Source organism: Mauremys reevesii, linkage group 9 (genome assembly GCF_016161935.1).
Source record: "Mauremys reevesii isolate NIE-2019 linkage group 9, ASM1616193v1, whole genome shotgun sequence".
NCBI classification, from domain to species: domain Eukaryota; kingdom Metazoa; phylum Chordata; order Testudines; family Geoemydidae; genus Mauremys; species Mauremys reevesii.
In genome coordinates this window covers 83,508,171-83,525,776 of record NC_052631.1, presented here as the reverse complement: position 1 = coordinate 83,525,776, position 17,606 = coordinate 83,508,171, and the positions used below count along the sequence as shown (strand labels likewise).

General features: G+C 45.1%; 1 protein-coding gene across 1 annotated transcript in view; it reads right to left on the bottom strand.

Annotated features, from left to right (window-relative positions):
* Positions 1-217: 217 nt before the first annotated feature.
* The window catches only part of SLC16A2 (solute carrier family 16 member 2), a 108,326-nt gene continuing 90,937 nt past the window's right edge, over positions 218-17,606 (bottom strand). Inside the window, exons 3-6 of the mRNA XM_039488009.1 lie at positions 9,446-9,908; positions 7,900-8,043; positions 4,664-4,892; positions 218-3,171 (exon numbers count right to left, since the gene is read on the bottom strand). Of these exons, the coding sequence (XP_039343943.1) occupies positions 2,951-3,171; positions 4,664-4,892; positions 7,900-8,043; positions 9,446-9,908 (1,057 nt within the window). The 3' untranslated portion in view covers positions 218-2,950. The remainder of the gene's footprint in view (positions 3,172-4,663; positions 4,893-7,899; positions 8,044-9,445; positions 9,909-17,606) is intronic.

Below are 17,606 nucleotides of genomic sequence, written 5' to 3'. Positions count from 1 at the left end.
ATCCAGGTGACACAATCTCCCCTGGCTCTGATATGTGCCCAGTCTTGCTGTGTTGCCTGCTTCCTGGCATACACATCACAAAATAAGAAATCAGTTTAGAAAATTTGCTTCGTATGTTAGCCCATGTGAATCGAATAACAGTAAATAAGGTCACAGAAAAGCACGCATATCTTTTGAGGACAGGGGGAAAAAAGACACACATCTTGTTTGGGTTAAGTTGTAAGTGCTACAAAATATCATTTAGTTCTCCAGATATTACAGGGACAGAAATTTACAAAAGATCAGAACACAAGACCTTAGCTTATACAGGCAATGCTGTTAAAGCAAAAGGGGCATACTGAGCCCGCAATCCATATGCCAAACTCCCACCAAGGCGAACGTTAACAGGACTTGTAGGCACGGACTGGAGATAAGTCTATGGTTCAGTGTTTTGTCTTAAGGTTACAGACCTCTTCACTCACAATGAGAATAAAGAAAGGCTACCATAGTATGTCCATCTGTAAAATTTTTCCTGTAACATTTTTAATGGTAGCTTTTATTTTTTTTATTTTTTTTAAGTTCATGGCTTGTAAAAAAAAAAGTTTGTAGATGTATGAAAACTTCACATCTAGGACCCGATTACTCTGTTTTTGGCCAACAATATCCCTCTCTACTGACTGATCACCAATATAGAAACCTAGAAAAATCATCTGTGACTCTGATTTCCTATCAGATATTCAGGGCTCCCACTGGAGGTAGATCCACAGGGAACCTCATTTCTCTTGGTTAACAAGCAGCTTACTGGTTTCATAAACATGGAGCTAGGGAAGCTCCCTTTCTCTTCAGCCCTATATTGTATTTGCCACCCCTGCCCTGGTGATAATTAGCTTCTGTGCAGCGCTGAGTTTTGCCTTCATTCCATGCTGTGAATTCACTTCTGTTGTATTTATTTTTATTGTGCTTTCTCTCCGAGATCAAGATGTACTGAAGTCTTTGATTCTATGAACTAGATTCAGTGCAACCCCAGAGGTCTCTATTTCTGCCGAACTTGCTCTCTCTCTGCTGGCTCATAGGAGGGCAGAGGTCACCAAGGCCTTGCAGGCGATTTTGATTTGCAACGATCCAGCTGGATAGCTGACACTACTCTTCCTACATCAAGCATAGAGACATTTGCAGCACACAAATGTTCAGAGAATAAAAGCCACATATTGCATCAGTGGCACTAAGAGAGAATTCTTCTCTCTCACAATGCAAATCACTTAGGACACCCAGCCAGCTCAACTGCCGGCCTCTGCACAATCCCCGCGCCTCCCAAACTGACCTCTCACTCTGGCCCACTGCAGGGCTCCTGCATGAGCACAGAGTTAAATACTGCAGCAGACTATTTTTTGTTTTTAAAAAGGAGCCAGGTGGCTTTAAAAAAATGTTCAGTCTTTTCCCACAGCTCCTGTAACACTGACATGTTGATTATTATTGAGTAATACAGAACAGGTACGTGTGAGCTCATCTGCACGGCAGAGTATTACCCCTCTGCTCACACGGCACATGTTTTGACAGCCCTACAGGTATGCTAGGGGATTCAGAATTCTGAGCGAAAACTAACTCACATACTGCAACTTAATTAAAAAAATAATACTAAAAGAGGAGTTAACCAACTGGAATGGCTCAGGCCAATGCTGACTTGTGTAAACATCAGGACTCAGCTCCGACTAACTGTTCCTCTTGGAGGATTCAATGCTAGTAATTTTGTTGCCTTGCAAATTTAGTATTTTAATGATTACAGCACAATCCTAAAATAGCCCCCGTTACTTCCCCTCTCAATGGATGGTTTGGAAGCATACTAATTTAGTTACTGGTCAAGAAATCTGAGATGAATGACAGATTGAGCCACTGGGAAATGGTACAGATTCCTGGCTTTCAGAGCAGTAAACCTGAATGCATAGAGCTGGCCATTCATAGTAGCTGCGCAAAGCCAATCATTCTTTTTTTTACTTTATTTTCTGCCCTTCTGTTTAATCAACCCCCTCTCTTTTTCCTGCAGTGACCCAAAGCCCTAAACCTTTGGTGGCGACCAGTGATACACCGAGTCACAGCAAGTGGTCAGAAGCATTCTTCCACTGCAATGCAGCATGCTCCAAGAACAGATGGAAAGACAGGAGTGTTGAGACCAGTGAAACTCACATCTGAAGTAGCCAATGCGTTAACTTACCTTCACTGTCCTCAGCCAATATGGGTAGAAGATTAGATAATAAGGGGCTGTTCCCTTCTTGGTGTACATTAACATGGAACAGCAAGGGATGAATAGCAGGAATTCGAGTCTACTGGCAGACCATACTATCGAGATTAACTGATGGTCCATAAAAGCATGCTGACAGCTTCAAAGATAGATTCTTTGAAGGACAGGGAGAGAGAGCATTCTCGCAAAAGATACAAAGATTACCCCCACTGGAATTCTTTTGCCTTCACATGGGATCAAAAAACAGTCTGAAAATTTGTTAATTGCAGATTAAACTGAGGCAGCATGGAATGGAATCCCACTCCAAGGCATCATCCAAGCAGCACTGACACCGCTGTGTGATGGGATGGATCTGAAACTAAAATCAAAAGGGTTAACAAGCTCCACATACAGCCTGTTTTAAAGGCATTTAATTAACTGTAAACCATTGCTGTGAGAAACAGAAAATTGGGGGGGGGGGGGAGAAATGGAGTTAGAGTTCTAGTGAGAATTCTCTTTAGAAAAGTGCTGGTGAAAGACGCAACTTTCAAATCAAAACATCCTGAAAAACGGCTCCGTTAGCTCATGCTTGGAACTAGGAGAACTCTCTTCTTTACGTATTTGGTGCTGCTCATCTGCAATCTGGGAGGGTCCCGCTCCTTTTAGAAAAGGGCCTGTGCTCAGTCAAGCGATAAGATGCTGGTAGCGATAGCGTGTGTGTGTGTCTGGGTGTGGATGGCTGCATGGGGAAAGGCTTTACACGTGCGCCTCAGTGGCGGGACAGCCTGGAAGAAGCTCACCGTTCATGACAGTCTCTGAAGCCAACATCTTGTCTTTGCCAGAATCCATCTGCTGCTTCTTGAGCATTCTTTGATGGATCAGAGGAACAACAGACAGGACCAAGCCCCCAATAATTGGGGGAACTCCAGCTAAGTAAAAGGCTAGGTAGTAATTCCCAAAATAATCATGGAGGTATCCTGAAAAACAGAAGGACACTGGTTGTTGCTTCAGTATGATGGCTAATCTAAGCTCCCTAAATCAAAAGAGGAGACAACTTAGTCTCTCTCCAACTCCATCATAAATTAGACTTGGAAGAATCTGGTATTTAAAGCATGGAATAATATCGATGTTTAGTTCCACAGAGTGGGATCTTCCCCACTGGTATGTAAACATTTGTATCAGAATGGCATTTTCACATTAAGAAATTTAAGAATCAGAATCTCAAATGCTAACTGTTATTTAAATCAGAGCTGAATGTAGAATCTCAGATTCACCCCAAAAACAAAATCAAGGTATTTAATAATCAGACATTTCAGATAAATTTCTTAAATACTTGATTGCCAAACAAATATGACAAGCAAAGAGGTTAACAGCAATCTATAAGTGCAACTGGTTCATTCTTAACTTCCTTCCTTTGTAATATTTGGTTTGCTGATACATGTTTTAGTTAGTTTTTTGGTTAGGGAAGAAATGAACAGCTACTGACATGTACCAATTATAAATGAATCCCTCCAAACCCAGTCATAACTCTGCACTTCTATTAGTTCAGTGAGTTCTGAGATGGCCACGCTTCTGAGATTGATGCATTTACTGCCATCATCATTCTAGGGCTGTTGGAAACTCACTAGGAAGGGGCTGCTGGGAATTTTCCTACATAGGAATTGTATAAATGAAAGACACCTAATCCTGTGTGTAATAGACCTAGTTCAGGATGCTTCTGATGAATAGTGCTATAAAGCTTATAATTCTGCAACAGCCAGAGTTTCTTCCTGAAAACAGCTGGTGATCAGTTTGTGCCCAGTTGTCTACGGATTGACAACCTTAATTTTTTAGCTTAGCTAGTGCAACTGCAGATGCTCTTCTTGTTCAAGGGCCTGTCCTGCAGAGGGTTTACATACACATTCAATTTTAAGAACTTTGAGACTACTCCCATGCTTAAATATGTGTCCAAGTCTTTCCAGGAGCAGGGCCCAAGCATATATCTTTAGATTTGACTCAGTTTAGGGCCTTATCCTTTGCTGATCAGGCAAAACTCCAACCCTAAATTTCATATGAGAGCAGATCATAAGTGGCACCTACATAAGTTTAAGTCCAGCTCTCTGCCAGGTTACTGGAATGTTCACTAACTCTGGGCAATTTTGTTATTAATTGTGCTGAAAAATTTGACCAAATTGCCTTGAAAATGAATCATCCTCTGCTCATTTTTTCAATTATTCAGCTGCCGGAAGGGAAAACTGCTGGCAGTCAAATAATGGAAAAAAGGGCTAATTGTAGACGTATTTCAGCTAAAGTCAAAGTGGATACAGGATCAAATAAATGTAAGAAACTGCATCACACAATATGAGAACAGATGAAGGTGACAATCCTACTCCTCTAACAACACATCACCCTTCCAATAATTTAATGAAAAAAAACTTAAGACAGAATTCTAACTAAATCCTAGGGCCCTACGTTCTGATGGTTACTGACCTGCTATTGGTGGGCCAGCTGTCATTGGAATGGCCATAAGTCCCAGGAGATAGCCAATGGCTTGAGAAGCTTGCATGGGTCCAACCAGTTCAAAGGCTATGGGGGCCATGATGGTTATAAAGAATCCATCACACAGTCCGAGAAAGAGGCAGACGACAATGACCCCCTCAAACGCTTGGCACTGAGGGATCATCATGCACATGAGGCCCAGAAGCATAAAGGAGGCAACCTGAAGAGGCAAAGTATAGACATCACTAAGATAACTGTGACAGACGACAAAATCATGCCTTCCTAATGCAAGTCCAAGGGCAGCAGGGACATTAGAGGCAGAATATTATTCCCCATAGTCCCAGTCTGTAGTTTCCTTGGTGACTTGAGAGCATTTCCTTTTAAGAGAAGAGCGCTTGTTGGAGAAATTATGCAAATAATTCAGGAACCCATTGCCAGCTCCCTAGCCTTCTGGCTACAAGTGTCTGGACTGACCTTGCCAAATACTACATCCAATAAGCAACCTGTCTCTCTTCCCGACGCCACACACTCTCCGGAATGGCTACACCTTCTTGACTGCCCCAGATATTTGCTTCCAACTGAATTGCTCAATTGCTTGCCACTCTCCTAACCTTGACACATTGCTTCCAGGCATCCCACCTGCCCTGTGCCTTGGAACACTGACTACTTATCCAACTGGGCCAGATTTCCAAAGGCATTTAGGCACTTTAAAAATGCAGGTAGGCACCTCACAGCATTTGCAAAAGCACCAAAGCAGATTCAGCACCTAACTTCATTGAAATCTATGTAAGTTGCCTGACTCACGTAGGCGCTTTCGAAAATGCCAGTAGGAGTCTAAATACCTTAGAAAATCTGGCCCTAGGCTCTGACTTTGCCTCCCCTATGCCACATGCTTGAGGTAACATGGCCCAGAAACCTAAAGAGAACACTTAACTACAGAGAATGAAGAGTTTGTGGAAATAATGAAGAGGAAAAAAAGCTTGCAGGAGAAGAAAAGCCCAGCATATTAGCAAACCTATTAAGTGTTAATAAAGTTACACAATACATAGGCCCTCATTAAGGTGACTTTAAAAGGGTGCAATTACTGCCCATTGTATTTGGTTACCTTTTTACAGCCTGTAGGATCTTTGCCACAGCTGCAAGAATAAATATTTAGACCTCCTGGTTCTTGGAAATGCATGCAAGCCTCTAGTCTTGGTAAAGCTATCTAGTTTGAAAGATAAAACACTAGTATTTCCTTCCCTGCCTAAACTATAGAAAGAAAGGGCAGGAATAACACTCAGATTTTCTTTCTCCAAAAGCTAATGCCCTAACAGAAATGAGGCAACGCACCTATACCAGGGCAATAAGGAATAAAGGTGTTTTAGCCCCACATTGTAGATCTACCTGACATTACACGTGAGGCTAGATTTGCAAAGGAGTGTAGACGGTGCTACACTCAGCATTGATCTGCCTAACTTTTAGGTGCCTAGAATATCACTGGGATTCACAAAGCCTGAGTTAGGCTCCTAGAAATCAGAATTCTCAAAGCCCAAGGCAGCTAGCTGGCTCCAGCCCAATGGGAGAGCCAATGAGGCAGGGGATGGCCTGGCCCGCCCGCCCCAGGGAGGGAGTTAGTGCCTAAAGACTACAGGAGGCACACCTCCTCTACTTGGGATTTCTCAGCAATCTTCTTCTTTCTTTTTTTTTTTTTTGCAAGGAGGGGGGAGGAGGGAGGCCCCCTTCCCTTAACTTTCAGCCCATTGGCTAGGGCACTCACCTGAGAGATGGAAGATCCCTGTTCAAAGTCCTTCCTCCCCTTAGACAGAGGGGTGACTTGAACTAGGATTCCCAATGTCCCAGGTGAGTACTTTAACCACTGGGCACAGAAGTTCAGAGGGAGGTCCTTCTTCTCATCCCCCATTTTCCCAGCAGTTTTGTGCAAGCTTGTCTACAGGGGCCCGATCTGGTAGATGGTCTCTGTGCATGTGCACTGGATTGGGCTCTGCAGGCGAAGTAGGTGGAGGAATGCCTCTCTCTCCCCCGTCTGTGCATTGCTCTGGGACTTAGGGCTGCAACACGCATATGCAGAGGCAGAAATATAAGCACTCAGGGCACTTTTACTGCAAAATTTGAGATGCCAAGTGAGTTTAGGTGCCTATAGGGTTCAGCAGCACCTCAGTGGGGGTTTTGTCAATCCCATTTGGGCCTGTTTCTGGGATTTAGGCACCTAACTTATTTTGTGACTCTAGCCCATGCTGCTTAGAAGGGCTCAATTCTGCCCTAATATAAGTGGGAGCAATTCCTTTGAAGCCAGGGGAGTTGCTCCTCTTATACCAGGGCTGAATTTGACACTGAAAGAGAGAGGAGAATATAGTTTTGTGTAGGGCCTCTCGTACTCTAGTTATCCCCAAAAAACAGCTAGGTACCATGAAGGCAGCAGCTCACAGTCAGTCACGGGGCTTGCCTCCACGGTGCGGTAATGCACACTATTGGGTGTGATTTCTAAAGCGCACGAACGTGTTGTGCACTAATTGGGTCTATAGACAGACCCTGCTGACAGTACCACTTTAAAGAGCTGCAAGGACCTTGAGTGAGCACCAGCAGGGGCTACACAGACCAATTAGTGCTCAACACGTTAATGTGCTTTGCAATCACACCCCTGTTGTGCACATTGCCACACGTAGACAAGCCCTTCGCTATCAGAACCAGGGTTGTTGGGGTTTTTAAATAAGGAATACAGAACAGGACACCAGTGTTACCCCCTACCATCAACCCAATGATGCCAGGGGATCCTCTGTTTTAACTTGGAGAGCAACTACACCCAAATCTTGAGAAGGACCTTTTACGAATCCTTGAGAAGAGCTATCTGATGGATCAGCCACGTGATGTCAATGGTGTGCACACAAAATCCAGAGAGGAAGGCAGTGTGTCTAGTGGTCAGGGAAAGACACTAGGAGTCAGGACTTCCTGAGTTCTAGTCCTAGCTCTGTCAGAGAGGTGCTGCAAGATCTCGGGTAAGTCACATAACTTCTCTAGGCCTCAACTGACCCTTCTGTAAAATTGATTTAATAATACTTCTCTACCTCTCGAGGTGTTGGGAGGGTTAATTGTTTGTAAATCTCTCTGAGATCCCTGGATGAAAGGTGCTAAGTGCAAAGTACTGATATTTGTATGGACAAATCATTCCATGGTAGTAAAACTGTCATTCTTAGCATGCGCTTTTGTGAGGATTAGGCATAGCATACCTGCAAGAAAATCTTTTTCAGTCCAGGAATGCAGTCACCAATCCGGCCAGAAACCAAGCGCCCAAGCCCTGATGTAGCTCCAAGGCAAACCAAGAGAATCCATTCCTTTTCATTTTCCTTAAACTCCTCCTCCACATACTTTATCTAGGGTTCAGGGAGGAAAAGAAGGACATTAATCCTCAATAAACTTATTAATTACACACACCAAAAATGGACTTGCTGGGACTGTCAAACATTAAAACAGGAATCTCTAACAGGAATGTCTATTTCTGGGTACTAATTATAACCATGTATAAAATTCCCCTCAAGGGATTAATTGGTATTAGAGAATGGCTGCAAAATGCTAGATCCACTGTAGGGCACCAAACATAATGGCAGCCCTTACGTAAGAGGCTTCCACCATCGCCCACCTTATCGGTAATGTCCAGTAACTGCACAGACCTATTTCCCTCACCGCTTGTTATGGCTTCAATCCCACGAAGGCAACAGCACAGCCCTAAGTTATGCATTACGCGGTTCTCTGCGTGAGCCGGATGGGTCGGTTTGGTAACCTATTCTCAAACTGCAGCAAGTGCTCTAACCTAGGCACTCAAGGGGTTAACGTCCCTCAGCCTCACGCCTTCGAAGTCTACTTCAGTGGCATGCGGTAATTGTCCTACCTGCCACGACTTACTATACAGATGAAGTCCATGGGGAGGCTCAGCCAATCAGAATGCTCTATTAGTGACACACCCCAAAGCTGGCTCCTGCCTCTCGCTATTTCTGTTCAAAGAGAAGCTTCTGCAGCGCACTCCACTCTCTTGTCATCAAGACTCTCCGCAGCTCCAGCCATTCCTGTTTTCCTCTCAACCTGTGTCCTCCTTCAGCTCTCACCTCCCTGCTCTCGGCGTGGCCCATCCCTCTCACGTTTGTAAAATCATCCCACCTCACATGTGCCAAGCGTCCTCCCACTCCTCTGTAAAAACCCATTTCTTGCCTGAAGCCTCCCTGTGCTGACCCTTCTCACCCATAATGCCTCCCCATAGCTCCCTAGGCCTGAGCTCCTGCTACATTCTGAGTGTAGACGGTGCTACACTCAGCATTGATCTGAGCGGAAGCTCTTTGGAGCAGGGGCCATGCACCGTCAGAGGCTTTGTGAAGCACTACATGCAATTACAGCACTTTAATCAATGGGACTTTTTAGCTGGAAACATGCTTGGGTGTGATTGTTCATAGCTCAGGGGGCTCTCGAGCTACCTGTCTGAGCTATGAAATGGTCCTTCAGCCTGGCACCCACCACCTTAGAATCTCTAGGAAGGAGCCATATCCTTAGTCTCTCCTCTCACCTCCTTGCATCTCTCCCACATTGTGGTGATTCTCCCTCTTGCTGAGTACTAGAGATAAGGCTCCTACTGGAGCCCATCAACAGCACTCAGAGCACAGCCAAGATGTGGGGTGGGGCAAGGGCGTACACTTGAGGATGAGACCGGCTGCAAAAAGAGATACAAATAATTCCCCCCTCCCACACCCCATGCGGTCACCTCTATCTCCCCTAAAATGTTCTCACCAGATGCACATAAGGTACAAAGTATCCCAGGACGGCTGTCGCAATCCCAAAAGCCCAAATTCGGTACGTCTGTCTCCGGAAAACCCTCATGTTGAAATACTTCCGCATCTGAGACCCGCACTGCTGTTTCATGTTCCGGCTGGCCAGTTTATCTTGCCTATCATGGTGAGAGTCACAAGATGGCGGCAAGATGGGCCGGAATGTCAGAGACAAGAGAATCTGGATGAACATAAAGGCGCTGAGAACTTGGAAAGTGTGAGCTAGCCCGATGGTGCTCCCGATTGTTTTCAAAAAGAAGGGAAGGGACATTGAGAAGAGGCAGCTCCCTCCGGCCACGATGCCGTTCGCCAAGCCTAGACGGCGTTTGAAGTAGTGGCCGAGGATGACCAGGGAGGGCTGGAAAGCAAAGGAACTGCCGCATCCAAAGAGGATTCCATAGGTGAAATAGCGGACTTCCAGGGACCTATTGGCAAAAAAAACACCTTGGTTAAAATTGCAAAGGATAACAGATATTGCTGTGTATTATTTATCTTCCAATAGAGCCTAGAGTCTCTAGTCAAGATCAGGTCCTATTTTGTGCTGGGCACTGTACAGATACATAGGAACAGACAGTTGCTGCCTGGAAGAGTTTACAGCCTAGATGACAAAGCAAGGTTTATCCCCATTTTACAGATGGCCCATTACATCTAATGGGAGATGAAGTCTGGCTTTGGAGGAGAATGGTCCCATGAAGCAACTGAACTTCAACTCCCATGGGGCACTGTGGCAGCATATCTGAATTGGAATATTGTGATTTTCAGGCATCTGTTTTTTTTATTAAAAAATAATAATAATTTTCCATGGAAAGAAGAAACTTTTTGCAAAAAAATTAAATTTAGCCAAAGATTCAGGTTTGCATAAAAAGACCCAGTTCCAACTGAAAATTTTCAACCAGCCCCAATTTAAAAACAGGAGGCCCTGACCGCTAATGGTTAAAGAACCTCTGGATTCAAGAAGAGAACATGAGCATTGCTGCCCAAATTCCAGTTCTGTGCTCTAAAATCCTCTGGTAATTTTAACTGGATATTGTTTTCTTCAGTTGTTCCCTGAAGTTTTATTGTGAGCTATTAAGCAGCTGCTGTAACCCACTCCAGAGGTGGCTGCATGTTAATAGGGAGTGAAATAATTGCCCTACAGACCATGTGCCAAGTCCTTTGGGATGAACGTTTACTAAAATTTTTAAATCTCCAATTGCTATTAATAAACCAGGTGAGGCGATTCCTGCTTAGAAGAAACAGAGCAACAGGAAATCAGAAAATATTTACAAGTATATCATTAATTCCATTACAAATCCGTCTCCTCAGCTAGTGCAGAAAGGCACAATTGCTACACTAACTTACTCAAAGACAAACCACCGTTCACAAAAGCCAAATTTCAGGCTCCTCCAAAACCAAACCACATCAGAGAAACCTCAGAAGTAGGGTGCACTGATGAGTAATAATTTTGTAGCCATTCCCTTACCCTTTGCACAACTGCTTCAGGGACAAAGCTTTGACAAAACACACAAATGCCGCTGCAGTCTGAGATGAGCCATTTAAAGTGGAATACAGACATTAGAAGGACATCTGGTTTCCCTACCACTTTCATAACCCCAAATTATCCACTGCTAGCAGCCTTAGCTGAGATAAAATGGTTTCTAGCTCTGGAGCAAGTTTCAGGTTTGGAAGGAGTGGAGACATTAAAACCACAGATCCTGTCTGCTCTGCATAGGTGTTAAAATACCCTATAGAATGATTTGTAAGAGCAGAGGCTTCCCTCTGGATCCTTGTCCAGGACTTTCCTTTCCAACTCCTTGCTGTGAGCTGGCTGCTGTCCTCTTCAGAGGTGGTTGCATTTTAGAAGTGGGGTATATTTCTCCAGCTTAGTATTTACAACAACCTCTCTCTCTACTGGCTGCCCCAGACTTACAACTCCCAACTGAATGAGCTCTCGTTTAGCCCAGGTGGTAGAGGCCTGGGCTTTTGGTGCCAAAGACTGTGTTTCTATTCCTGCAGAAAAATGTCTGGCTCTGCAGGTGGTTCTTGGCAGGTACAGACAGTCTGTGCTTCTGGGGTCCTTTGGGATGGAAAGCACTGAAGGCAAAATGATATTACAAGGAGAATCCGCTCAATGACAACATGTGACGCTTGCATTCTCCCTGTATCAAAAACCTGCCTAACTGCTCAACAAGAAAACATTTTAGAAAGAAAAGCAGCAGCCACAGAAAGCAAGAGAGAAGAAGATTTCTTGACAAAAAAATTGGAAGCATTAAAGAAAATGCTCTGGAGTTACCATAGCAACAGTAAAAAAAAACAAACCAAAAAAACCATCCTCTAAAATAAAACCCGTCAACCATGATTTAATCCCTCACTGGGTTATCAATATTTATGATAAAAGGAAACAGTAACAGCACAGGGCAAAAATTCCGTTTCTAAAACACACTGGTGGAGGAGAAATCATTTGAGATGAAAGACTGATGCAGACATCGCCTGATTATTTCACAATGCACATACTGGGTTAGTGGAGGGAGGGGATGAGAAGGGAGAGATTGGTGACCCTGGTGGGAATAAAGTGCTCCCACGCTAACACATCTGGGTCTGATTCGAAGGTTGATTGCTCATTCCCTGGGCTCACAGCAATGCAGTGGTACTATGTAGGCTGCTCAGCCGTGGGGAAAGAGCAGTTCATGTGGCCCAGCAGCAGAGATCCTGCTGGCTGATATAGGAGCAATGATAACCCATCCTCTGTTCAAAGAAGATCACTGAAATAAATGTAGAGGCCTAAGGGGAAAACAAGGGGTACAGGCTGGGTAGAAAAAGAGTCTCTCTCTCTCTAGGGAAATCTGTCCCTTCCAGAACACCTCCAAACCAAACAGCCCACAGAAGGGCAGAAGTTAGGGAGAGAAGGGTTTCTAGGTGAGGCCTGATATATGGAAGGGGAAAGCCCCACTGGAATATTAAATGTTTCTGATTCTATTGTTTCCTGCCTTTGCTTAACAAAATCCAGCTAAGATTGAATAAAAAGAAGATTAAACACAGCCGATGTTTATCTCGTCTTGAGAGCCCATTAGAGCCGCAGCAGCCTCCCACTAATTAATAGTGTAACAATGCTTGTTGAAAGCCATAATTGAAAATCTCCACTACTATTACTGCCACAATGTATGCCTGCTACTGGGCTGGAACAGGGAAGAAAACCCTGACAATTAAGGCAACCTCCCAAAGCTTTTCTTTGAAATCACTGTTTATTTAACAGTTTTCATGTACAACTCCCAATATTTCATGAGTATGTGGCCCCAGACAGAAACAGACTGCAAAATTAGGGACTAGGATTTCAAACACCTTAAAATTCAGGGATGTTTGGATCTGGCATTTTAGATCAGCCCAGGGGCACATGGAAAATCTGAATCCAGATGCTGAACCACTACCACGTTCATAGGTGTTCAGAACTGGGATGCTAGTTCAAGCCCATCCCTAATGTTGATATTCTTATCTCAGCACTGATATTTCGCTAGCGGGAACCAGAAAATGCAGAGGCCCATGGAAATGGGGGAGGAGGAGAAAAAAAAAAGGGAACACAACGTTCCCTAAATGTTAATAAGTTCTGGTTCGAGGGATAGACCAAGGTTTGAGTCAATTCCTCTTTGATCCTATCCATCTGCCTGTCCCTCTTTGCCATGTGATAGTGAGGACTGTCCTCCCTCCTTCCCTCTTGTACAGCCAGAGAAACACATCACATAATTAAAACTCATCCCTGTAACATTTTGGCTTGTTCAGCAAGGAGGCGTGATAGCAAGTGACTGGTACAGGAACTCCTCACTTAAAGTCCTCCTGGTTAACATTGTTTCAATGTTAAGTTGTTGATCAATTAGGGAACATGCTCGTTTAAAGCTGTGAAATGCTCCCTTCTAACGTGGTTTGGCAGCCGCTTGTTTTGTCCACTGCTTGCAGGAAGAGCAGCCCATTGCAGCTAGCTGGTGGGTGGTTGGAACCAGGGTGGACCAGCAGCCCCCCCCATCAGCTCCCCACTCCCCTAAGTTCCCTGTGCAGCAGCTGTCCCTTCCCCCACTGCCATGTGATGCTCCTGCCCTCTGCCTTGGAGCTGCTCCCAGAGACTCCTGCTTGCTGTACAGGGGGAGGAGAGATAATGTCAGGGTGTCTCCCCCTCCTCCCTGCTCCTGCACCCCACTTACCCCATCTTCCATAGAACAGGGGGGACACACAACGATGGAGGGAGCTTCTAGGCAGTAGCTGGGTCTCAGCAAGCTGATTTAATTAAAAGGCAGTGTACTTAAGCCTGGGGTCAGCTACTTAAAGGGGAAATGCACATTTTTTTCTCTCACACACAGGGTGTGTGTCTCTGTCTGCCCTCCCTCCTTTCCTGCTGCCTTGTAGTTGTGAGAGTTAACCCTTGAGGGCTCAGTCAATTGCTAGTTCATTTAGCAGTAAGGCATTCCCTGGGAAATATCCCACCCTCTGACTCCTCCACCTCAACCAAGCTTCACAATCATCATCACTATGTACCAGTAGTAAATTGTTCGTTTAAAACTTATACTGTATATGTGTGTGTGTGTGTGTGTGTGTGTGTGTGTGTGTGTGTGTACACCCCCCCCTCCAATATCTATATATCTTTTGTCTGGTGAAAAAAATTTCCCTGGAACCTACCCCCCTCCCATTTACATTAATTCTTATGGGGAAATTGGGTTCGCTTAACATTGTTTCGCTTAAAGTTGCATTTTTCAGGAACATGACTACAACGTTAAGCGAGGAGTTACTGTACATTCATTCCCTAGGGCTGCTAAGGGGAAAGAGGAGTGGGTGTCTCTTTCCATGCAGAAAACAAAGATCTGCAAAAAGGGAAGGTTTGGGTCTGATTTATAAAATCAACTCAATCATGATTCTCCTCTCTGCTGTGAGTGCCAAAACAAAGTGAAAACCACCCTAGTACAGCACAGTTTTGTGAATTACAGCGTTTTTAAACACCTTCCTCTGAACTAACATAGGACACTGCCCACAGTCAAAGACATTGCTATAGAGAGTGATGGAGGCCCCCTCCCGCCCCCATTTTTTGAGGCATTTAAAACTGGCCTGGACATAGCATTATACGGAACAATTCTGCACTGATAGGCAGATGGTCTAGCAGCTCTTTACCATTTCCAGTTTCTGTGATTCTACAGCAGACTGACCATTGGTCTGTTTCAGTGTAGTAACTGCAATATGTGCATATAATCTACAACATGTGTCACCTGAAACTGTGTGGTGTGGCTATATTTAAAAAAACCCTTGTTATGGGAGGAAGCTGGTAGTTCCAAATTTCAGAACTGGACTTTACAATCCTGATGGAGTACGTGGAAACTGCTAAGCTGCACCACTCTTCCCCTGACTTCTGTTAGACTTTGCCTAAGGCAGTCCAATAAAAAGGGCCCCCTCCCCGCGACACAGCTGTAGAAGGCTTTGATTTTATCCTTACAAGATATTTGAAGGAATTTAAACCACCAGTGAGAAAGCAGGAAATACGCATTTCACCTTTGAAGTGCTCCTAATGGAAAGAAGCTCTGTTTTTCTTTAAAAACCCCAAACTAAAAGCGGCCTAGCCTGAAGAGTTTCTTTCTTTTGTATGAACATTTTATTGGCGAAGGAAAAAAAGTTTGAAACTTTTGCAGAAGTACTTGGGAGGAAAAGAGACGATGGGGTAAAATGCTGTCTCTCTCTGAAGCAATCCACCACTGCACTTCAGTTCTATTTATTCCACTGCCATGAATTCATATACAGCATTCCCCATAGGATTTATCAGGCTCTCTTCTCAAATAGCATAGTTTTATTTGAAAATTTTTTGAAACATGAAGTGAGATCGGGGGTGGGGGGGCTTGGTGCAGGGTGCTACATAAGACATTACACTGGAAACAGTGTGGGAGAGCGTGTGCGCGCATGTGTGCACACACAAGAATATAAATAAATAGAATACAACGCTTCCAGTAGACCGGTCTTTCAGTGTTTTCCATATCAAGAGGCAGCAGCTCATCCTTTTAGAGCAGGAGGACCCGAGTTCTAGCTTTGCCACCACAAGGTAGTTTTGGGTAGCAAAAGTGCTTATGCTCCCAGAGACAATCTCTGGGTACGTCTACACTGACAGTTACATCATTGCTCAGAGAACGCTGAAAGGAAACCGCTGTTGTGTGGTCACATGATCAGCTGCCTGTGCAATAGTGTGTTCACACTTGCCGCACTTGCATCGGCATTTGGAGCGGTGCACTCTGGGCAGCTGTCCCACAGAGCACCTCTTTCTCTTCCACCACTAAGAGTTGTGGGAAGGCAGAGGGGGTCACGGGGCCTCCTGGGTCCTGTCCCAATGCTCCATGATGCATTGCTTCGCATCCCAGCAATCCCCTTCCATCCGCATTTGGCGCCATCTTTCAATGGTTTGTGCACTGCGCGCTCTGCCTCTTTGATCTGCAGGAATGGATCCCCACACTGTTGATCAATGTGCTGCTTGCTCTCACTAACACATCACGAGTGGCAGTGGAGTTATTCCTTAAACTACAAAGGCATGAGGAGTTCGACATTGATCTCACTATGTGTAGTAGCTACGACACGAGACTGCTTGTGGCATTCACGAAGGTGCTGACCACAGTGGAACGCCACTTTGGGGCTCGGGAAACAAGCACTGAATGGTGGCATCACATCGTCATGCATGTCTAGGATCACAAACGGTGGCTGCAGAACTTTCGGATGAGGAAAGCCACATTCATGGGACTGTGTGACGAGCTCGCCCCAGCCCTGCAGCATAAGGACACGAGAATGAGAACTGTCTTGTTGTTGGAGAAGTGTGTGGTGATTGCACTGTGGAAGCTGGCTACTCCAGACTGCTGCTGATCAGTTGCTAACCAGTTTGGAGTGGGAAAGTTGACCGTTGGATTCGTGTTGATGGAAGTGTGCAGGGCCATTAATTGCATCCTGGACCAAAAGACCATGACTCTGGGCAATGTGCGTGACTTTGTGGATGGTTTTGCATAAATGGGCTTCCCTAACTGCAGAGGGGCGATAGATGGCATGAATATTCCAACTCTGGCACCAGACCACCTAGCCACTGAGTACCTTAATCGGAAAGGGTATTTCTCTATGGTTCTCCAGGCGCTTGTGGATCACTGTGGGCGTTTCACAGACATTAATGCAGGCTGGTCTCGAAAGGTGCATGACATTGGCCTGTTCAGGAAGCTGCAAGCAGGGACTTTCTTCACGGACCAGATGATCACCATAGGGGAAGTCGGAAAGCCCATTGTGATCCTGGGAGACCCTGCATACCCCTTAATGCTGTGGCTTATGAAGCCATACAGGGGGAACCTTGACAATAGGAAGAAGCAGTTCAACAACAGGCTGAGCAAGAGCAGAATGAGTTGAGTGTGCTTTTGGCCGTTTAAAGGCCCGCTGGTGCTGCCTATATTGGAGACTGGACCTGGCCGATGACAATATTCCTATGCTTATAGTCGCGTGCTGTACGCTCCATAATATTTGTGAAGGGAAGGGTGAAAGCTTCACTCAGGGCTGGACTGCTGAGGCTCCATGCCTGGAGGCTGAATTTGAACAGCCAGAGACCAGGGCTATTAGAGGGGCACAGCGCAGGACCATAAGGATCAGGAATGCCTTGAGGCAGCAATTTGAAGCTGAAAGCCACTATTATTTGTTGCTATACTTGGGAGTGCAGTGCTTGTAATGCTAGGAGGTGACTGTTATTGATGCAGATGAAAACACTGTGAAGGTTTAAGAAAATTGCCTCTTGCTTTGCAGGGTTCTGTTTGCTTTCAATTAATGGAATAAAGATTGCTTTCAAATCAAAACAATTCTTTTATTAAAAAAACAACAACCAGGAGGAGGTGGGATCCCAGGGCGGTTAAAGATTTGTGTATGTCCAGGTATCACATGCAATCTTGTCCTTTGGAGTACAGTGCAGCGGGTACTGTTCTTCAGCAGGGCTAAACTGCAGAGGGATGGGTGTTGAGTGCAGTGGGTACTGGGAGTCTGCAGGACTGGACTGTGATGGGGCAGGAGTGGAATGCAGAGGGTACAGACTGGAGCCAGGAGGTTGATAAGTGTGTTAGCGGTGTCTGGGGGGTGCATGGGAAAGAGTTTTGCGACAGCAGCTGCAGGGG